This window comes from Prionailurus viverrinus, chromosome B2, assembly GCF_022837055.1.
Source record: "Prionailurus viverrinus isolate Anna chromosome B2, UM_Priviv_1.0, whole genome shotgun sequence".
Classification (NCBI taxonomy): Eukaryota; Metazoa; Chordata; class Mammalia; order Carnivora; family Felidae; genus Prionailurus; species Prionailurus viverrinus.
The window spans coordinates 20,975,730-20,998,877 of record NC_062565.1 but is presented as its reverse complement, the minus strand read 5'-3'; the positions used below and the strand labels follow the sequence as shown (position 1 = coordinate 20,998,877).

Here is a 23,148-nt window from a genome sequence, read left to right as displayed (position 1 = left end):
AAAAAAGTCTACATTTTGTTTTATTGATAATAGATAACTTAGAGTCATGGCCCCTCTGTGGCCACCTTGCGGTGTTTTCATCTTCTATGAGGATGCAGAATTTACTGGAAGTCCAGAAATCTTTTGTCTTAAGCAAGATATGCAGGAATTTTGTGAGCTTTATTAGAAGGTACCTGTCACAAAGTGAAGGGATAGGGCAATGCCTTCAGATTTTCACTAGAAATCCCTTACTTGGTTCAGACATTATGCTGGTTTTACTCTTTCTGTTCAAGAATGGGGGAAATTTTTCCTAATTTTCCCATATGTAGAGAGTTGTGAATTGGATGTTAGCATTGGCTCCGATTTTTGACGTGAAGGTGGTAAAAAGGGTCAGAACATTGCTACTGCTATCTACCACCCTTCTCACCCCTACACAGAGGCACAAACATTTTGGAATAGTAGCCCCTGTGATCCCCAGATCCTTGATATAAGATATGAACCCCCTGCTACTAGCCACCTCAGTCCCCAGCAGAGTAACACCCAACCTGAGCTCCAGAACCATTTGTGCAGTTGAAGAATTCCACCTGTAGTTGGGCAGGAGTGGGTCTGAGATCTGTGTCCTCCTTGTCCTCTCATTTATTTTGTGTGTGTGTGGTTGAAAACAAAGTGTATAGTCCAGCTGAGAGAAGTGAGGCAGCCATAATTTTCAAACACCCTAAAATAACAAAGGCAATAAATCCTTTTTTCCCCCTTTTTCAAAATTAATTTTGAATAAACAATGTATATCTTGGTCTTAAGCTGTCTTTTTTTAAAATTTTTTTTTTCAACATTTATTTTTTTTTTGGGGGGACAGAGAGAGACAAAGCATGAACAGGGGAGGGGCAGAGAGAGAGGGAGACACAGAATCGGAAACAGGCTCCAGGCTCTGAGCCATCAGCCCAGAGCCTGATGCGGGGCTCGAACTCCCGGACCGTGAGATCGTGACCTGGCTGAAGTCGGACGCTTAACCGACTGCGCCACCCAGGCGCCCCTTAAGCTGTCTTTTTAAATATGTGTTTGTAAAGTTTATTCCATTCTCCTGTTTCTCTCCCCTATTTTGTTTTTAAGCCATTTTGGTACGTTGCTCCTCCTACGCCCCTGCCTTGGCTTCCTCCCAGTTTTGCAGCCATACAGGTGTCTGCCTGGATTCTCAGCACTTTGCTTCCCTCTGCTGACCTGTGCAGTGAAGTGGGAATGTCAGTTAGGGCCTGTTAGCCCAATTCCCTTTCATTCCTCTCTAGTTGCCATAGTTGCAGTTTGGCTTTTTGTCCTGTAGTCTTTCCAGGGTTGTTTTGTTTTTATTAACCCTAGGTTTCTGGTATGACCGTGGCTGCATCACTGAAGGATAGACCCTAAAGTATAGTTAGATTTGGCCACTTCACACTGTCTCTCTCTGTGGAGCTGGAGGGGCTGCTGTGAGTGTCCCTTGAAATTGCATGTAAATATCTGGCTGGTTGAGTTCAGGGATGGATGAGACCAGGCTTTAAATTCCTTGCTTTCTGTTAAAGAGGACTTTGGGATCCTTTTTACTCAAGATAGATTGCTCTAACTTTGAAAGAGACCCTTTCCCTGATTTACTCATCTATAGCAGAGGTGCACAGACTCTTTCTTTAAAGGGTTAAATAATAGGGGCGCCTGGGTGGCTCGGTTGAGCATCCAACTCTTGATTTCAGCTCAGGTTATGCCCACATTGGTCATGCTCCATACTCAGTGCAGATCCTGCTTGAGATTCTCTCTCTCCCTCGCCCCCCTTGTCCCGTGCCTCCCCAACCACCCACTCATGTGTGCGCGTGTTCTCGCTCTCTCTCGAATAAAAAATAAATGGGGTGCCTGGGTGGCTCAGTTGGTTATGTGTCCGACTTCTACTCAGGTCATGATCTCATGGTCCGTGGGTCCCCCATCGGGCTCTGTGCTGACAGCTCAGAGCCTGGAGCCTGCTTCAGATTCTGTGTCTCCCTCCCTCTCTGCCCCTCCCCTGCTCACGCTCTAACTCTTCTCTCAAAAGTAAACATTAACAATTTTTTTTTAATAATCAATAAATAAGGAGTTAAATAAGAAATACTTCAAGCACTGTGGCTCACAATTTTTTTTTTTTAAGCAACTTTTAAAATGTAAAGACCATTCCTAGCTTGCAGGCTGCAGAAAAAAAAGCCATGGCCTGGATTTGACTTCTGTGCTGTAGGGTGCTGACCCCAGTTTAAAGTTGCAAATCCAGTACAGTGACCACTGAGCACTTGAAACGTAGCTAGTCTGGATTGACATGTGCTATAAACATAAACCAGATTTTGAAGACTTGGTGTAAAAAAAGAATGTTAAATCTCTTACTGATAACTTTTTATATTGATTACATGTTGAAATTGATAGTGTTTTAGATAGATTGCATTAAATAAAGTATATCAAAATTAATTTTACCTGCTACTTTTTGCTGCTTTTAGTGTGACTAGAAAATGTGAAACTGCTATGCAGCTTGCGTTATATATTATATTAGCTAATATCAGTCTAGAGTCCATTTCTGCTTCCGTTGAACTTGGTAGACTTTGACTTCTGTGTCTGAACGAACTTGTTGGTTTGTCTCTTGTTCCTTTGGCCTTCGTGTCGTATTTTATTTACTAAAAATCAGAATAAATAAAAACACCACAATTGAGACTGTCAGTCAGCCAGAATAGCATAGTATTTAAGCTCTTCAGTTTATTAATGGTCAGGTGCTTCAATGAGAAATACTTGATACTATCTTTCTGAACTTTCTATTTTTTGCATTTTTTTAGGTGTTGGATCCTAGAACACGAATGATACTATTCAAGATGTTGACTAGAGGAATCATATCAGAGATAAATGGCTGCATTAGCACGGGAAAAGAAGTGAGCTTTTCTTTGGATGCCTGAATGTTTTCATGTTAGTTTTCTTATTTCAGATACCAAATGAAACTAAGGCACGTAGTAAATAAATGGTGCCTTTAAAAGAAAAGAAAAAAAAAGCATGCACAAGTCAGGATAGTTTAATTAGTGTTTGTAAAAACAGCTTTATTAATATTTATGGCTAGGTAGGAAGTTGTGCACATAAATCGGCCTTTTCACTATTGTTGCTGTACTGGATCACTGAGTCCAGGTAGTGCCCAGGGTAGGCATAGGTGGTCAGATTACTGCAGGCCCCAGTCCTTGCCACATAGTTACTATGGGAGGGGGGGCTTATAGTCTAGTTTCTGTGGATGAGCAAATCTCTTTCTCTGTTTTTCTTTGTACGTGGATATGGAGACAGACAGACAGACATGGCATTTGTAAATTAGCAACTCATTCTATGGGAAGCAGTCCTCAGTAAAATTCAGTTTATAAATCATGAGATGTAAGAATGTCTTGAAATATTTTTCACATACTTGAGATGCAAAGATGTTTGAAACTGCTTCATGCTTAATTATAAATTGGATCTTATATGTAAATTGGAGCTCTACTTTACGTTTTGGTATGATGTTTCATATTTTAATTGATGTATTCAAAAGATGATATTTCTTCTACATGCTACTTCAGTTCACTTGACTTTGTTTTTTTGACTTTTGAGGATAGAATCAAACAGTTGAAAATTAAAATACTTTTGTTATTTTACACAAACTTATTTTGTTTTTGATGCAAAATAGGCTAATGTGTACCACGCTAGCACAGCAAATGGAGACAGCAGAGCAATCAAAATTTACAAAACTTCTATTTTGGTGTTCAAAGATCGGGATAAGTATGTAAGCGGGGAGTTCAGGTGAGTGAGCTCAGATTCTTTTTCTAGTGGCCTGATTTCTATATCCTAAAAAAATAAAAACTAGAATAATAGAACGATTACAATAACAAGTGTTTTTCTTGTTCAAGATTTCGTCATGGCTATTGTAAAGGAAACCCCAGAAAGATGGTGAAAACTTGGGCAGAAAAAGAAATGAGGAACTTAATCAGGTGACTCTCGAGGGAGGGTGTCTGTGCTGTGCCAGGCATACTGGCCCCAGCTCCTTCTTGCTGACAAATCCCAGTGTGGTTCTGTGTAAAGGTGGGGACTCATAGTGCTGTTCAGTTGTGTTAGATCTGAGGTATGCAAAAGAAACCAATTTCTGGGCAAATAGAAACTACCTTATCTTCTCTGTTTTGAGAATCCGTTATAGAAAAATTTACATTTATTCAGCAAGGGTGAGTCGTTTGAAGCACCTTGGTAGCCATGTGAAAGCATTTAGAATTTATACGAAGGATGATAGGGGGCTGTTGCAGGACTTTATTTTATTTATTTATTTTTTTAATGTTTATTTTTGAGAGAGTGAGAGCGCAAGTGGGGAGAGGCAGAGAGACAGGGAGACAGAGGATTGATCTGAAGCAGGCTCTATGCTGACAGCAGAGAGTCCAATGTGGGGCTTGAATTCACAAACCATGAGATCATGATGTGAGCTGAAGTCAGTTGCTTAACCGACTGAGCCACCCAAGCACCCCTAATTTATTTACGTAAATTCAAGTTAGTTAACATATAACGTAGTATTAGTTTCAGGAGTAGAATCAGTGATTCATCACTTACATGTGACACCCAGTGCTCACCCCAAGTGCCCCCCTTAATAACCATTGCCCATTTGGCTCCATCCACCCACCCAGTGCCCTCCGGCAACCCTCAGTTTGTTCTCTGTATTTAAGAATCTTACGGTTTATCTGTCTGTTTTTATCTTATTTTTCCTTCCCTTCCCCTATATTTATCTGTTGTGTTTCTAAAATTTCACATGTGAATGAAATCATATATTTGTCTTCCTCTGCCTGATTTATTTCGCTTAGCATAATACACTCTAGTTCCATCTACGTTGTTGCAAATGGCAAGATTTCATTCTTTTTCATCACTGAGTAGTATTCCATTTTATATATATCGTATCTTTATCCATTCATCTGTTCATGGACATTTGGGCTCTTTGCATAATTTGGCTATTGTTGATAGTGCTGCTGTAAGCATTGGAGTACGTGTACCCCTTCAAATCAGCATTTTTTTTTTTTATCCTTTGGATAAATACCTAGTAGTGCAATTTCTGGGTCGTAGGGTAGTTCTATTTTTACTTTTTTGAGGAACCTCCATACTGTTTTCCAGAGTGGCCGTTGCAAGATTTTAAACAGGGAAGTAACACAATCTTGTGGTGAGACTGATGGGTTATTTTGTCATAGGTATTGGAGTTTAGACAGTTTTGCTAGGTCCTAAACTCTATTATAGTTTCTTTTTCTTATTTCTATCCAGTTGTTTTTAAAAAAATTTTTAATGTTTGTTTATTTTTGAGAGAGAGACAGAGAGAGCCTGAACAAGGGAGGGACAGAGAAAGAGGGAGAGACAGAATCTGAAGCAGGCTCCAGGCTCTGAGCTATCAGCACAGAGCCCGACACGGGGCTCAAACTCACAAACCACAATGTCATGACCTGAGCTGAAGTCAGATGCTTATCCAACTGAGCCACCCAGGCACCCCTCCTCTTTCTATCCAGTTTTGGACATGTTTATGTATTATTCTTTGTGCTGATCCTTTTATATCAAGTGAAGGCAACTTGCTTAGCTGAGGTGAAGTTTTTCAAAAAATTTGAAGTATTTTTTTCTCTTTCAAATAACTTAACTTTGTATGTGCCATACAGAGGTAACATACATTGGATACTTTAGTATTAAATCCTTATTTTAAAAGTCCTTCTGAAATCTTCCTGTGTTCAGTTAGCTAGCTAGATGTTAGGTATGGGTTCAACCGTGTTTTGTTTTGTTTTGTTTTGTTTTGTTTTGTTTTGTTTTGTTTTGTAAGTAGACTCTGTGCCCAACATGGGGCTCAAACTCATGACCCTGAGATTGAGAATCGCATGCTGTACCAACTGAGCCAGCCAGGCACCCTGAGTCCAACTGTTTTTATTAATCATTGTTTAGCTAGTTAGCTGAAAAGACATACCTGCTGTATCTCATCAGTTCTGAGATGCACATTTGACAGGTTAACATCTCTGGAATGGGACCGAATGTTAGAGACTGTGAGTAGTTGAATTGCCAGTGTTGTGTCATTCTTGGTCGTGCATCATGGTGTCACCTAAAAATCACTGGGGCCCTAGAGTTTATGACAAACAATAATACAGTTGAAACATGTTGGCGCTGCCTCCTAACAGTGATACTAATCTTCTGTAGCCATTATAATTTGCTTTAGATGCTGTGTCACCTTCTCACTTGTCCTTTTACCTGTTTAAATATCACAGGCTAAACACTGCACAGATCCCATGCCCAGAACCTATCCTGCTAAGAAGTCATGTTCTTGTCATGGGTTTCATTGGTAAAGATGACATGTGAGTACGTAGAAGGCCTAATAATTACATGCTCAGAATGGTATTTTTAAGTGCTTTGAAGTATACAGTGTATAAATATTTCCCATTTAAATAGCTCCTTTTATCTTGAAGTATTTGATAGGATTTTTTTTACTGTATGAGTGCATAGAGTTAATTTATTCTACCTTTTTTAAGTCCCCAAATGCTTCAGAATAACAAAGTTCACCCTGTTTCTGAGAAATGTTTTGTATAGTAGGCTGCAAGAGCTGTTTCTTGACAGCTTGCTGAAATGGTACATCTGTCATGAGCCAAATTGTTCAGCGATGAGTTGTCGAAAAGAAGTGCATGTAGCAATGTAGTCTAAAGCAGGAAAACTTGTTCTGGGGCATTTTATCTTAGTTCATTTGATTTTTATTCAAGGCCAGCGCCACTGTTGAAAAGCGTCCAGCTCTCAGAATCCAAGGCTCGGGAGTTGTATCTGCAGGTCATCCAACTCGTGAGAAGAATGTATCAAGACGCCAGACTCGTCCACGCGGATCTCAGTGAATTTAACATGCTGTGAGTGCATTTTGTCCTTTAGGAGCCACCTGCGTGGTGTTTCATGTCCTTTAAAAAAATAAAATCCCAATTTAAGAAGTCATTTTTAAATTTTAAAGTTTTAAAGTTGGCTTCCATGCGGTCATAGTATAGGATGTGTTCTCTGCCTCTGGTGACCTCAGTCGCAGAATTGACCATCTGATCATTAACAGGCTTCTAGGACTTTGGAAATTTTCTCGGTTTTCATCTCTTGTTAGTCAAGCGGCCTCTTATCCTTACCCACCTTGTTCATCTTATTGGTTATTTCCCTTGCTTTTAAAGTAGAATTTTTTAAGCAAGGAATGCAGGAAAGTAGTAGCATCCAAGTCCCTGTGTGTCTGGCCCACAGGTACCATAGCGGAGGTGTGTACATCATTGATGTTTCCCAGTCCGTGGAGCATGACCACCCACATGCCTTGGAGTTCTTGAGAAAAGACTGTGCCAATATCAACGGTGAGTGGGAATTGGAGTTTCCAGCCAGCTTGTTTGTATAGTGGTTTTGCACTGTTAAGCTGTTGATATGGCCCTAAATCATTCGTTACAGCGATTACCATTTGCTAGGAGATTGTATATTTTTATTCATCTCTTTGTTCCTCTGAAAAGTAGTTGGAATAAACCTTTTCCCTCATAAAGCTATCATTATATTTTCCTTCCAACAGATTTCTTTTTGAAGCACAGCGTTGCCGTGATGACTGTGCGGGAACTCTTTGAATTTGTCACAGATCCATCCATTACACATGAGAACATAGATGCTTATCTCTCAAAGGTGAGATGGGGCGAGGAAGGGAAAGGGCAGAAAATGGCAATAGTAATTTGCACTTACATGGCGCTTCTAGGGACTCAGGTTGCTTAGCATATGTTCATTTTGACAGCTTCCTGAGACCTTTTCCTTCTGATTTCACAGATAGGGAATCAAAAGTACAGTAAAAGGCCAATGAGAAAGCCAGGTTTCTTGACATGAAGCATTGGGCAGGATTACATAGACTGCCAAAGTTCATGAATGTTTAGTAAGAGACATGTTCGCTTTTGGTATTTCCCTTGTTTCTCAGAAGTCTTTCTGAATCCTAGAATTTTTGAAAGTGTGGTAAAACGTACATAGCATAAAACTTGCCATTGTAACCATTTTTAAGTGTACATGTCACTTAAGTGCATGCACAATGATGTGCCGCCACCGCCACCGTCCATCTCAGAACTTTTCTCCTTGTGCAAAATAGAAACTCTGTGCCCATTAAACATTAACTCCTCTTTCTTCCCTCCCACAGCCCATCCTACTTTCTGTCTGTGATGTTGCCTACTCTAGGTACCTCACATAAGTGGAATCAAGCTGTTTGTTTCTGTTTCTGGCTGACTTGATCCCCTTAGCATAATGTCCTCAAGATTCATTCGTGGCATGCAGCACATTTTGTTTATCCATTCGTGTGTGGATGGACACTTGAGTTGCTTCTACCTTTCAGCTGTTGTGAATAATGCTGCTATGAACACGGGTGCACAAATACCTCTTCAAGACCCTGCTTTTATTTCTTTTGGGCGTATACCCAAAAGTGGAATTGCTGCATTATATGGTAATTCTGCTTTTAATTTTAATACTGTTTTCCTTAGTGGCTATACCATTTTACATTGCCACCCAACACTGTGCAAGCATTCCAGTTTCTCCACGTACTCACATCCTCGCCATTTTCTGGTTTTGTTTTCCTGTTGGTATTTTCCTGTTTTTGGAACAGCTGTCCTGGTGAGTGTGAGGTGGTGTCTTATAGTTGTTAATTTGCATTTCCCTGATGATTAGTGATGTTGAGCATCTGTCTTTTCACATGCTTGTTGGCATTTATAGATCTTCTTTGGGGAAATGTCATCCACTTTTTTGCCCATTTTTAATTTTTTTTTTTTCAACGTTTTTATTTATTTTTGGGACAGAGAGAGACAGAGCATGAACGGGGGAGAGGCAGAGAGAGAGGGAGGGAGACACAGAATCGGAAACAGGCTCCAGGCTCCGAGCCATCAGCCCAGAGCCTGACGCAGGGCTCGAACTCACGGACCGCGAGATCGTGACCTGGCTGAAGTCGGACGCTTAACCGACTGCACCACCCAGGCGCCCCATTTTTTTGCCCATTTTTAAATGGGATTGTTTTTTGTTGTTGAGTTACAGGAGTTCTTTATATATTCTGAATAGTAACCCCTTATCAGATGATGTGTGATTTATAGATACTTTCTCCCATTCTTTGGGCTGCCTTTTCCCTCTCTTGGTCACACCCTTTTGATTTTGGTGTCAGTGTATCTGTTTTTACTTTCGTTGCCTCTAAATCTTAGAATACTGAATACATGGCATATATGCCCCGAAACAGTTTTCCACGTTTTGTCATACCCTTTTTGTATTCTCCCCTTTCCTTGGAATGCCTTCCCATTTCTACCTTTGCACATTTTGCTCTGCCTAGTGAATGTTAGAGCTCAGTTCAAAAAGCTTTCTCCAGGAGGAATCAGGCAAAAATCATTGTTTCCACGGGTGTATTTCCCATATTATGTGAGCCTGTAATAGAAGTAGTTGTACTGCATTCTGTTATTAAGTTCTTTTTAATGTTGTCACCCTTTACTAGACCATGAACTGTTAAGGGACAGGAGTTCTCTTCTTGTATTGCCTGTACCTCAGTCAGTACTGGTGCATACTAAGCAATTGCATATATTAATTGGATAAATGGTATCATTTTTATTTCTAAACTCTTAAGCACTAATTTTAGTGTCTGAATGTAAAACAAAAAAAGCTAGTACCACAATTTTTTCCTCTTTCCTGTATATTCTAAGTAGAGAACGAATCCAATTTTACAAGCCAGAAGACTCTTGTAAAATCTGTCACCTTAGTGTCAGTCATCGTTTGTTCAAAGAGCTTTCTTTGGTGGTTGATGCTCCCACAGCATTAGAGACACATACTCAAAAGGACAATCCACCTTTCCTCTTTCATTTCTTTCATTGACTATTCAAGAATTAAAGAATAGGTCTTTCATTCTTTGGGTCTCAGTTTTCTGTTAGTAAATGTTTTTGCTAATCATTTAAACATTAGGAAAAGTAGTTTTACTCTTAAGGAAAGGGGTGGGGATCCCCTGAGGCTAGATGAGTTTGATTTATTCTGTTACTTGTGAGCTTCCCACAGCCTTTTTGGTGAGGTCTGACTGAGAGAGCTAACCTGTATCACTAGAGGTCACTGAGTCTTTTCTTTCAGAAGTGTAGAGGTGATATTGGTAAAAATGAGAGCAGGTTTATATAAAATTGAGAAATGGATGCATCTTCTATAGGTTGAATATAAAGGAAAGTAACTTTTGATTTCTTTCCAAGGCCATGGAAATAGCATCTCAAAGGACCAAGGAAGAAAGGTCCAGCCAAGATCATGTGGATGAAGAGGTGAGATTTATTATCTACTCACAGGCTTAGGAAACACTGAGTTTAGTTTGTGTTTTTGTTTTTTGTTTGTTTGTTTTAAGGGCATGCTAGGTCACAAACTTGATTTTAAGAGAGAAGCAGTTTTCAAATGACTGTTTTCCTTGTGCATAATTTAACTGAGCCAGATTATATAAATACATTTCACTACATCATTCCACTCAGCAGCCTATGAGACAATCTTTCTAGATAGAGAACTTTATTTACTTGAAGAATAATTGACGTGCAGTATTATATTACTTTCAGGTGTACAGCACAGTGATTCAACATTTATATACATTACTAAATGGTCACCACAATAAGTCTAGTTCCCATCTGTCACCATACATAGTTATTACAATATTATTGACCGTATTCCCTATGCTGTATTTTATATGTGACTTATTTTAAAACTGGAAGTTTGTACCTCTTAATCCCGTTCACGTATTTTGCTCTGCCCCTCATCCTCTCCCCACCTGGCAACCACCAGCTTGTTCTCTATATTATGAGTCAGTTTCTGTTTTGTTTTTTTTAGAATCCACATATAGGTGAAGTCTTATAGTATTTGTCTCTCTCTTTTATTTCACTTAATGTAATACTCTTGAGGTCTGTCCATGTTATCACAAATGACAAGATTTCATTTTTTTTTTTTTTACTAATAATTTCATTTTACTGTGTGTGTATGTGTATCCACATACATACATGCACTCCATTTTCTTTGTTGATGGACACTTAAGTTACTCCCTTATCTTGGCTTTTGTAAATAATACTTCAGTGAACATAGGGTACATCTGTCTCTTTGAATTAGTATTTTTATTTTCTTTGGTTATATACTCAGAAGAATTGCTGAATTTTATGGTAGTTCTGTTTTTAATTTTTTGAGGAACCTCCATATAGTTTTCCATAGTGGCTGCACCAGTTTGCATTCCCACCAGCAGTGCATGGGGGTTCTCTTTTCTCTATACCCTTGCCAATACTGATTTATTTTTGATACTAGCCATTCTGACTGGTGTGAGGTGATATCTCATTATGGTTTAGATTTGTATCTCCCTGATGATAAGTGATCCTGAGCATCTTTTCATGGGTAAGTTGGCCATCTGTGTGTCTTTGGAAAAATCTCTGTTCAGGTCCTCTGCCCATTTTTTAAATCAGATTGTTTTTTTGTTGGTGGTAAGTTGTAGGAGTTCCTTACATATTTTAGATATTAACCCTTTATTAGATGTATCATTTGTAAATATTTTCTCCCATTCGGTAGACTGCCTTTCCGTTTTGTTGATGGCTTTGTTTGCTGTGAAAAAGCTTTTTAAGTTTGATGCAGTCCCATTTGCATATTTTTGCTTTTGTTGCCCTTGTCTGAGGAGACAGATGCAAAAAATATTGCCAACACTGTTGTTTAACTTTAACTGCCTTTATTTTCTTTTAGGAGTTTTATAGTTTTGGGTCATACATTTAGGTCTTGGCTCTACTGTGAGTTTATTTTTGTGTATGGTGTAAGAAAGTGGTCCAGTGTCATTCTTTTGCATGTGGCTTCCAGTTTTCCCACCACCATTTGTTGAAGAGACTGTCCTTTCCCCATTGTGTGTTCTTACCTCCTTTGTTGTAAATTCATTGATTTTATATGCATGGGTTTATTTCTGGCTTATTTATTCTGTTTCCTTGATCTATGTGTCTGTTTTTGTGCTAGTGCTATACTCTCTTGATTATAATAGGTTTGTAGCGTAGTTTGAAATCAGAGAATATAATACTTGAGATAGAGCACGTTTTTAAAGAAGCTATTGAAACATCTGACTCAAGGAAAATCCTGTTTCAGTTCGTGACTGTGAATTTTAAAATGATTTATATGTTGATTTCAGTAACATTGTAGATTTTAAATATTTATGGTAAAAAAGAAAATTGTTTTAGCCTTGAAGATCAGTGGATTTTTTGTGAGTGTGATCCATGTTCTCACAGCTATTAGTGTGATGGATGACTATAAGGCACCCTATATTTATCACCAATTCTGAACCCTTTTCACCATAGCACAGGACAGACAATATTTCTATGTAAGAACATGTTCCTTTGTAAGGCATAACCAGGGGCAGCACTTGCTAATGCAACTCCATTCCTTCCTTTCCCACTCAGAAAAGCTTTTGAGAATGCAAATGAAGGGAGAGAGGTGTTATTTTAAGGGTAACTTCAAATCATTTCATATTTTATTGTTAGTAACAAATTCCTTTTGGCACACCACACAGCAGATGTAAACACCAGTGTGTGCAGAGAGCCTGGCTGAAAATCAGTGTTGTAGATGACGATAGGTTCCTCTGTGACATGACGGGTGTGGGATGCTCAGTGAATGAGAGAAGCATGTGAATAACGCTTTTGGTTTTACTTTCCGTGTGTGTTAGGTGTTTAAGCGAGCATACATTCCTAGAACCTTGAACGAAGTAAAAAATTACGAGAGGGATGTGGATATAATGATGAAATTGAAGGAAGAGGATATGGCCATGAATGCCCAACAAGACAATGTGAGTAGCTTGATTTGTATATAGCAAGCAAATTTACAGAGGAAGCTACTGTCACATACCTGCCTCTTGACTGTTGGCTTCTAATCTAGTGAGATGGCTAATTCCCTTTGCATTAACAGGTCCTTTCTGTGTATTGGATATAAAGGATGTTCACTGGCATTTGTGAAAAAATGACACATTTGAGTCCAATAGACAATAGATGCAGAAAATTGAAGATATCTGTATAAGTCTAGGCTATAAATCATTATTATAGTGGGTCTGTTAACATATGTGTTTCAAGGTCTGGAACCTTTTTTTTTCTGTGAAAAAGCCAGATAGTAAATATTTTTGACTTTGCAGGCCAGGAAGCAAATTGGAGACTATTATGTAGGTCATTATATAACAAAGAAAAAATTTCCCCAAGTATTTATTGATGAAATTAAAAGCTCTTTAATAATAATCAATTCCTACTAATCACAATTCCTATTAATGAGAGAAGAATGGAGTTATTTGGGGGAGGAGAATACATTTCATTTAATTGAGATTTAGAGTTAGAGTTTTGTGTCATCAGGTTGGTGGCAGAGTTTCATCTGTAAAAACCATCAGGCTGTGGGTAGGTTGTGGGCAGGTTGTGGGCCAGAGTTTGCTCATGTCTCTTATGTTTGGTGGGCAAGAATAATTCCCACCAAGAATAAACTGTGTGTTAAGAGGAGATAAATTTTAGGCTCCTTTTAATAATCACAGAAGGTACCGGTCAGCTCCCAGCGTTCTTCCATAATATTACAGGGTGTGTTCTTCACAGCGTAGGTTTATGTTGACTCTTCTTTTTTGTCTCTTTGGTTATAAGATTCTGTACCAAACTGTTACGGGAATGAAGAAAGATTTGTCAGGAGTTCAGAAGGTATGAGAACATGTGTTGCTGTTCACTTACATGAATACTCCTTTGGAGGGTATAAAACTTGATGTATACTAGAATTAAATTAACAGTGGTATTATATTAGTATAGATCCTTTCCAAGTTCATGGGAATTTTCAGAAATGCCCTTTTTTCTGTTCATTCTTTTAACCCTAAGACTGAAATTTGGGAATTTACGGTTTATTTCTCATTCTGCCTCCGAATTGTTCTATTGTTGCTGAGGCAGTGATATTTTTTATATCCTGGTCTTCATTTGTGAAATTATTGATGATAGCCATGTATTTCTTAATGTTTTTACAGTCAGCTTTAAAAAAAAACAAACACAATGGAATCTGGTCTCCTACTGCTTTATAACCTGTTGAAGAGCAATCTCCTCATGAGTCTAGCAGTCTTATACTGCTGGATTCCTTAGGGGTTTTTTCTTGGAAAAGTCTTGTTTTATTTTGTTTTACATTCAGGATGGTGCAGGTTAATTCTAATTAAGCAGTAGTAAATAAAGGCAGTTCTTGTTATTTTAATGTTCTTAACTAAAGGCTTAAATGTGAAGGATCATAGTTTGCTTTTTGAAAATTTGATGTGTGTTTGTTTTTGGAAGAATCAAATTAGGAAAACTCACATACTCACTGTGTGTTATATCTAGCAAGTGTTACAGGGCTGTTGTGCCATGAATTCCAGGCCAGGAACATTTTGTTAAAACTGGCTAGGAAACCTTTTTGTACAGTTCCCTTTTAAAGTTTACTTTTTATTATAAAAAGAAAACCTCTTGTTCTTTAAAAATGCTTTCTGCTAAAACTTCTAAATGTCAGAAAAGAAAATCTCTCTTGTTTAAATATTGTTTTCCCTTTTGATTAACAATAAATTGTTGCTTGAAATCGTATTCATAGGAAAAAAGCTGTGAGATTATCCAAATAAATCTTTTAATTCTTACTTCCATCTATATTTCACATTTTTCGATATTCCAGCTCAGTTCTGTCTTTGATCTGAGTCACCCAGGAAAGCCCCAGTTCCTTCATTTGGGTATGTTCTTGAGCCTCACGAGATGGGCTGTTTTCTAGCTTCTGCCCTGATGTTCTGTTGTTTTCGATGCTTCAGTACAGGATGTTGTTTTTCAGTGTATATCTGCAAGGCTAAAAAATCTGAATTGTGGCTTTAACACATTTAACAATAGATAACTAAGTGGTTTCAAATGACATGGTTTTGTAATATTTTCAAGGTTCCTGCACTTCTGGAAGATCAAGTTAAGGAAAAGGCTTGTTCTGATTCAGATGATGCTGGAAGCTCTGAGTGTTCTGACACAGACTCTGAAGAGCAGGGAGACCAGGCCTGCTCCAGGAAACCCACTGCTGACCCTGAAATTGATAAAAAGGTTAGTGAGAACTCAGATTCCCTTGTTCTTCAATGTGGCAGCAAAGCCAGCCTCATTTCTCTTTGTTCACATATCTAGATTATGATGGCAGAAAATAGTATTGATCAGTAAGTACTTCCAGTTGTAGATCTAGTTTCTAAGTGTGAACTTTGCCTTTGGAAGTCACACTGTTTAGGGATTGGACTGCTCTTAAGAGGTCCCTGGGCACTGCCTAGAGAGAAGGAGACACTGAATTCATTGATCAGAAATGATTGTAATTCACTTGAAATACAAATGATGTTGGAGTTGTCCCATGATGAAATATTGAAACGCCATTTTACAGGGGATTTGCAGCCCTGCCAAGTGTTGCCAGGATCTAAAAGACTTACTCCACTCCTAGCCATGGACAAGAGACACTACTGACTGAATGATACATGACTGCTGTGTAAATGTTACTCTTCATTCTTAGCTTGATCCTTTAAACCTTACAACATGTGGGTCCTAAGACTTCTGAGAGACATACCGAGCTCATGTGCACAGAATTTTCTCTTTCAGTCTACTAGAAATGCTTAGTCTGTTTCCAACCTTTATTTCTCTTAGAGTATGAAACTTGTGAAGAAAATTAATTGCAAACATTTAATAATCCTCCCAGATATTTCTGTTTGGCAGTCTTCAAATTTCTTTCTTTTTTCTTTTCTTTTCTTTTCTTTTCTTTTCTTTTCTTTTCTTTTCTTTTCTTCTCTTCTCTTCTCTTTTTTCTTTTCTTTTCTTTTCTTTTCTTTTCTTTTCTTTTCTTTTCTTTTCTTTTCGAGACAGGGTGTGGGAGAGGAGCTGAGGATGGGGGGAAGAGACAGAGAGTGGGAGGGAGGGAATCTTAAGCAGGCTCCATGCTGGGCATAGATCTCAGGATCCTGAGATCATGACTTGAGCAGAAATTAAGAGTCACTTAACCGACTGACTAATCTAGGTGCACCTGGCGGTCTTCAGGGTTGTTTTTTGTTTTTTGTTTTTATTTTTTTTTTTAGTCTTTATTTTTGAGAGAGAGACAGAGTGTAAACAGGAGAGGAACAGAGAGAGAAAGAGACACAGAATTCGAAGCAGGCTCCAGGCTCTGAGCTGTCAGCACAGAGCCTGATGCAGGGCTTGACCTCACGAACTGTGAAATCATGACCTGAGCCAAAGTCGGACGCTTAACCGACTGAGCCTCCCAGGCACCCCGTTTTTTTTTTAATGTTTATTTATTTTTGAGAGAGAGAGTGAGTGTGAGGGAGAGGCAGAGAGAGAGGGAGAGAGAGAATCCCAAGCAGGTGCTATGCTGTCAGAGCAGAGCCTGATGTGGGGTTCGAACCCAGGAACCCGGGAGATCATGACCTGAGCCAAAATCAAGAGTCAGACACTTAACCAACTGAGCCACCCAAGTGCCCCGCAAATTTCTGTTAAGAAACTCCAAAGACAAATTTCGAATGAAATTTCACTACCAAATCATAATCATTTTCATCTAGTTATATTCACTTTTATCTTTTCACATATATTTTTTTATTTAGTTGTAATAGTAAAGTTAATATCCTGAACAAATGAAGTCTGCAGGTTCTTTTAGTTTATTTTTGTTTTTTTACAGGAAAGAAAAAAGATGGTCAAGGAAGCCCAGAGAGAGAAAAGAAAAAACAAAATTCCAAAACATGTGAAAAAAAGAAAGGAGAAGACTGCCAGGATGAAAAAGGGCAAATAGAATCAGAACGCCACAACATAAGAGTAATTTACCATCTGTCACTTTTCTCACCCACGCTGTGAGCTATGAGCTGCGTCTTGAGGACGTGCTACTGATTTTAACTGAGGTTATCACGGCAGTGTCGTGAAGACGGAGTTACGTGTTCTCATCTAATTATGTAAAAAGCTCTAAGCTCTCTTATCTAGACCCAGTCACTGCCTCTGTGTGGTATTGACAGAGGATTTATTTAAGCAACTATATGAAGAACTTTGTACAATTTTATTTTTATATGTATTTTTTTCTCCTGCAGTGTGTTTTTTGAGGCATCATAAATGTTACAATGTAATGAGCACTAATCGTCTTTAAGTGTAAAGGCACTTTGGACAGACTTGGCAGATTGTATTTGCTTTGTTTGTACATGCCAGAGACCCATCTGAAATCATTTGATCACAGGGCCACGGTTTCTGTAGAAGGGAGTTTCCCTTCGAAGAGAATTCACATGGCTGTTGACATAATCATTCACTGCAACTGTTAACGACCGTGAGGTATGCATTGATGCTCATTTGTGATGCACTTATGCATCATCTCTGATACTCTTTTGAGTTCAGACATCCCAGTTCGTAAGCTGTTTCACACTCTGCTGTTTGGCCTGTTCATTCACTCATCAAATATTTGAGTGGCTCAGGTGCTAGGGATACAGAAGTAAACAAAACCAAAACATTACTACCTTCAGGTAGTTTACATTTTGAAAGGAAAACATTAAACAAGTAAATAAAAAACAGTGTCTGAGTAGGTGGTGAATTCTGTGGAGAGAAAGGATGCAGAAAAGAGAGAACTCCTGGGGAGGAAGGAGGCTGCCATTGTCAAACAGTCCACACTAAGCAGCTACCTTTGAGCAAATACTTTAAGAATGTGAGTCGTGTGCATATTCAGAGAGAAGGGTATTCCAGGCACAACAGGTGGGAAGGCCTTGAGACAGAAGTGTGCCTGAAAGTTCTAGAAACAAGAGACTCCCATAACTGAGAAAGAGGAGATCTGATGGTGCCAGGCTATTAGAAGGTTTTGAGCAGAGGAAGGATATGATCTGACTTGGGTTTTGGGAGGATCTTGATCTCTCTAGCCTCTGTGGAGTCCTGAGTAGGAAGCAAGGGTGGGAGACCAGTGGGTGGTTACGGTGGTAGCCCACGTGAGCGATGGTGATGACTCGGTCTAGGATGGTAGCAGTGGACTTGGAGAGAGAAGTGGGATTCTGGGTGTAACACAAAGTGGAGCAACCCTGATGTGCTGAGGGGAGTATGTATCAGGCGTGTGACAGACAGTGAGGGATGACTTCAGGATTTGTGACCCAAGCAACTGAGAGACTGTTAGAGTTGCCACTTCCTGTGTTGGGAAGGAATGTGGCTGGAGCAGGTTTTGGGGGTAAGAGATGAGATAAAAGCTTACATTGCAACAAAGCACAAAGGTCAAAAGAAATTAATTTTTAACTTTTTACTATATACTTTATGTTAGAAATGTCTGTTTTAGCCCTTGCATCAGAAACAGTTGCTACAAATAAGCTTAGTTTACCTTAAACTGAAGCTTGCACCTGCTTGTTTGAAGGTTGGTGGGCTAGTGGGGGTGGTCAACTAAGCTTTTAAAATATTAGATCATATTTATTATGTTCATACGATCTTCTCCCTGACTTCAAAAAGTTCAAAATGCAAAATGTAATTCAGTGAAATACAACAGCCCCTCTAAAATATTCTACAATTAACCAAAGGGAAACCAGAAACAGACTTAACAATTCTATACACCTTTGAGGGTTTTATCTTCAGGATCTTCCTTATGTTGTATTTGTTTGGTCTTACTCTCTGACAGGGTGTATTTGAAGGGGCCAAGTTTCTCAGTGCTATCTTTTGGTGAATCTAATGTAATTATGAAGTTTGGAATCAATTTCTCTTGGGCAGAAGTAGTGTCAGCAAGATACAGGGACAATTCCTTCTCATTTGCATTGCTTCCAGGAGGAAGTGGCTTGTAAAATACCAAAATTTGGGACTATAGGGAGATTCTAGGGGGTGTCTGGGTAGCTTGGTTAAGCATGAGGGTCGTGAGTTCAAGCCCCAATTTGGGCCCCGCGCTGGGCATGGAACCTACTTTAAACAAGGGGGGGAGTAGATTCTAATTTGAGGAACATTTTTCTAATAACTGTCTTGCTGATAGGCTGTTTCCCTGTTTGGATTTGTGGGCCACTGGTAATATTCCTGGCAAACTTGTCTGAAACTGTATGTCCCCATTCCTGTCTTTCTCACCAGAAGGCTTAGAAGGAGTCTCTTCTTAGGCAGACTTCTAGAGCTATTTGCTGACTTCAGTTGCAATTGAATTTTGAGTGCCTGACAGGTTTTAAGTGCCCATGGATTATTGGTTGTACAGTTACTTTCCATCTGGAGGGATGAGGTTTGGGTCTTTGACTCAAAGGCTGGTACATAATTTTGTCAATTGTACGTGTATCTGATTTCCTGTCATATTTTGTTGATACTTAATCCTTTCAAATAATGTACTTTCTAAAAGTGTACTGTGAGAAATTTGGATAATTTCTTTGAAGCACAAAGTCACAGCTATCTCCAGGGCTACTCTAGGTGTCATCCTTCCTGTGATGAAGCAGTTTGGGACCAGAACTTGCACAGGCCCAGATGCTCCAGCATTTGAGCACGGCCTTGCAGCAAAAAGACAGGAACTATGGTGGCACTATTTGTCTCAGTCTGACAAGTAGGAAACCCAGGTTTCTGTGCTGGCATCAGATTTCCTTCAGTTTTCTCTCTCCTTGATGAAGATGGACTCAAGAGGTTGGAAAACGTTTTGGTTTGGTACAAAGGGTTGTTTCAGATGGTCTCTCCTTTTCAAGAATGTTCTGTTGAATTCAGTGTGAGCAGCTTGCTGTTTCTTGGTAGTGGGCCTATCCTGTTTTGTGGCTGTGATCTCATTAGTCTTTTGGATTGGCAAATGAAGAGTTGAAAAGTTCTAAAACCTGGTAAAAGAAAAAATTCGGTTTAAGGACATCTCAAACGTCATGGGCTCCAAAGGAGGACATTAAAATCTTTTTGTTTTCAAAAGCTTGACAGGTTTTCTAATTTTTAGTTGTTTATACACACAGTAAGTAGAGACCATGCCCGTTCAGAGTTCTACCTTGACTTCTGGGGGTTACTTTGTCATGGTGAAAGAGTTGCACTGATCAGCATCTCCTCAAAGTATAGTTTCCCAGGAAGATGTTTTATGAGCACATCAGATGGACACAGCTTTCAACCATGGGTAATCATTAAGCAAGAGCTCTTTATGCTGTGTTTTGAATCGGATTAAGTTGTCACAGTCCCTACATTTTGGTTGCAGTTTTTAACTTCTGTAGCCTTTGGGTTTGTGTTGCCTTAGACATAAAGACTTTTGTAAATGCCCCAGGGCAAATTGGAATGCTGGGTATCAAATCATCTAAGCTAGTTTCCGAAGGAGAAGATGCCTTTCTTGCACCTGTGTTCTCCATGCATCTTGGTTCCAGTTGATAGTGTTATGGAAACCTCTGGACTTGAATTTGAGGAACCAAGACCTGAATTGGTGGAATTCTTGACTTTGGTTTTCAGCTTTCCTTCATCTTCTGTGTCACTGCACATCGTGCTTTGAGTGCTGGCAGGCCATGAGTGTGAGAAGGTAGCTGTCCTACAGCTAGAGTGACCACACAGCCACATAATCTTTGTCCTCATTCCCCCTCCCGCCACCCAGAACGGTAAGGGGGTCATCTAGTGTGTGAACAGAGCTACTTGTAGCTCTCTGAGACTCTTCCATGTCTCATGAGTGCTACTTAGTAGTTTTTGTTTGTTTGTTTAGTAGTAGTTTTGTTTAAAGGCTGATCAACCTCATCCTCTTTGGATGAGATTTTTAACCTGTGTAACCACTATATGTGACCATCATGGGGTTCTAGATTTGTCGTTGAAAAAGTGGTAGGTCCTTGGGGCCAAAGAATTGTTGGAGTCACGATACTACTAGAGTGCAGAAGTTGGAAAAACAGAGGAGGCCAGAGAAAGGTATGTTTAAGGTCATACTAATGGAAAGTTGCCCTTGGACATATCTGCGGTGCAGCCATGGGTGGGAGTGGCCACGGGAGGGTAACAGACAAAAGCATTGAAGGCTGGAAGGCCAAGGAACTGAGGCTAGGGCATGGCAGGGCCATCTGTGTTAGGACAGGCCTAGTTTTAGAGTGTCTGTAGGAGCCCTCCTTCAGTCTTCAGGGAGAGAAGGGAAGTGAGCCAGGGAGGGCGTGGCACCGATGCTTGCCACTTGGAGGGGAAGTGAGCAGTGTCTGATGACATGAAACTAAGGGTGGCAGGTCGAGCAGTGCCCCCAGGAGAGCCAGAGTTTAAATGCAGTAAGTAAAAGGGAACCCTCAGAGGAGATGCTGAGGACACAAGGCTCTTGGTGTCTGACAACGAGTTCTGAAAGGCCCCGTGGGAGTGTTTCAGGACTTAGAAAGGGAAGGGATCTATTTGAGCTCAGGTGCAGGCCAAGCCTTGGTGGTGTTGGCGGCTTCAGGTTCTCAGAACCTGATGCCATGAAGTAGACAGATGCGGCGACCTTTGTGGAGATAGTAGTGGGGCCCACCTCACAGAGTTCCTGTGAAGGATGCTGAGGAGAGCTTGGTGAGGGGTGGATCAGGCCTTCAATGCCTAGACCCATTGCTCAGTCACTGAAAGTGGAACAGCCAGACACGTGGGCGCTCCTGTTGTGGAGTAGGAAGAAGCGCAACACAGCCACCTGTGAAGTATCTTGCCTCCTACAGAAGCCACTGAGCCTGAATCCAGGTAGTCTCCAGATGTGGTCAGCGGTTATAGGAAATACACAGCACACAGGGGCTGGATTAACTGAGGCTGGGAGGAATCAGTCATCCAAATCCAGAGTCAGAATATCTGTCAGGGAAAAAGGAAGAAGAACTGTTGCAAAAAGTGAAAGAAATCTAAGAGGCATGCATGCCAATGCTGGGGACGTCGTTTGGATCCTGATTAGACCAAATCAATTGTAAGAAGATGGGCTTTTTTTGTTTGTTTGTTAGGCAAACAGAATAAATTTAAAATGGAGTAGGTATTCGATGATGATAGGAAGGAATTGTAATTTTATTGGATATGAGGGTGGTATTGTTCCATTTTAAAAATTGTGCTCTGTGTGGACTGAAGACTTTATGGGTCAGACAAATAGGATGTCTGGGATTGCTTGAAAATACTCCATCTTTATCCCCATCCCTGCAGTAGACAAGACAAGATCAGAACATTAGTGAGTGCTAAAGCTGAGAGTAATGGGTGTATAGGATTCATTGTGTTACTCTATTTCTATGTATAAAAGTTTCCATAAAAGTGTTTTTTAAGATGATTTAAAGCATATTAAAAACAGGGCTTGTCACTTAGTGTCTATATACTTGTCTTATTATTTTTAAGTAACTGTTTTTGCCTGAGCATCAAGGTTTAACCATGTGGGCCAAATAAAGTCGGTATAGGCAGAATCGTGATGCCTACTGGTCCTGGACTCGCTTGGTGTCACTTGAAATGAACTTTTGGGTCTGAAATTCAGATGCCACTAGTAGGGTGCAGTTGGAGAACCTGTATAAAGAACAAAGGCTGATGGAACCTTTAGTTCTGCTGAACCTGATCCTTGTTTTAAAATATGATGCCACCTTCTGAGTGCCCTGTCCTAACCACTGTTTGGCATGGCTGTCTGCCCACTTCCCTGAGGCCCCTACATTCTTTATTACCTTTGCACTATTTTTCTAGAGCTCTTCTAACTCACTTACTTGGATATTGAATTTACTTCTGTATATCACGTGTCTTCGCTCACTTCCAAAACTCTGATTAGAATGTAAGCTTCATAAGGGCAAGGATTTTTACCTTTGTTCAGTTTTGTATCCCAGCACCTAGAATGCTGTCTGAAACATAGTAAATGCTCCATAAATATTTAAGTGAATGATAGGTTGTGTTCCTTAAACAAAAATGAGGGTATTACATCAATTGGATGCACCCCTCATGTTCATAACAATGAAAAGTAGAAGTTGATGTGGACTTCTTTGTACCCTCTCTAGCCCTACCCTGACCAGCGGTGTCCACTTTAAAGTGGCTGACCCGAGCTTTGTCTGTAGGCTATAGCACTGCCCCTGTGGCACTCAAGTCAGTGGAACTGATGGGTTTTTGTTTTTAATATTTATTTGAGAGAGAACATGTGTGCATGAGAGCAGGGGAGTGGCGGGGGTGTCGGGTGGGGGGAGAATCCCAAGCCTGTTCCTGCACTGTTAGCACAGAGCCAACGCTGGGGCTTATTCTCACGGTTCATGGGATCATGACCTGAACTGAAATCAAGAGTTGGACGCTTAACCGACTGAGCCACCCAGGCGTCCCTGGAACTCATGGGTTTTAAACCAGATTG

The 23,148-nt window shown here is 39.9% G+C and overlaps 1 protein-coding gene and 1 non-coding gene across 3 annotated transcripts in view; one reads left to right on the top strand and one right to left on the bottom strand.

Annotated features, from left to right (window-relative positions):
- The window catches only part of RIOK1 (RIO kinase 1), a 30,690-nt gene extending 8,860 nt beyond the window's left edge, over positions 1 to 21,830 (top strand). For both annotated transcript variants that reach the window (XM_047858759.1, XM_047858761.1), the window contains exons 6-17: positions 2,784 to 2,876; positions 3,647 to 3,759; positions 3,867 to 3,947; positions 6,225 to 6,311; positions 6,711 to 6,848; positions 7,216 to 7,319; positions 7,526 to 7,632; positions 10,188 to 10,253; positions 12,653 to 12,772; positions 13,599 to 13,652; positions 14,880 to 15,032; positions 16,630 to 21,830. In XM_047858759.1, the coding sequence (XP_047714715.1) occupies positions 2,784 to 2,876; positions 3,647 to 3,759; positions 3,867 to 3,947; positions 6,225 to 6,311; positions 6,711 to 6,848; positions 7,216 to 7,319; positions 7,526 to 7,632; positions 10,188 to 10,253; positions 12,653 to 12,772; positions 13,599 to 13,652; positions 14,880 to 15,032; positions 16,630 to 16,740 (1,227 nt within the window). In that variant the 3' untranslated portion in view covers positions 16,741 to 21,830. The remainder of the gene's footprint in view (positions 1 to 2,783; positions 2,877 to 3,646; positions 3,760 to 3,866; positions 3,948 to 6,224; positions 6,312 to 6,710; positions 6,849 to 7,215; positions 7,320 to 7,525; positions 7,633 to 10,187; positions 10,254 to 12,652; positions 12,773 to 13,598; positions 13,653 to 14,879; positions 15,033 to 16,629) is intronic.
- TRNAE-CUC (transfer RNA glutamic acid (anticodon CUC)) lies at positions 5,798 to 5,870 on the bottom strand. Its single transcript has one exon. It is a non-coding gene; the product is annotated as a tRNA-Glu (tRNA).
- Positions 21,831 to 23,148: the final 1,318 nt, after the last annotated feature.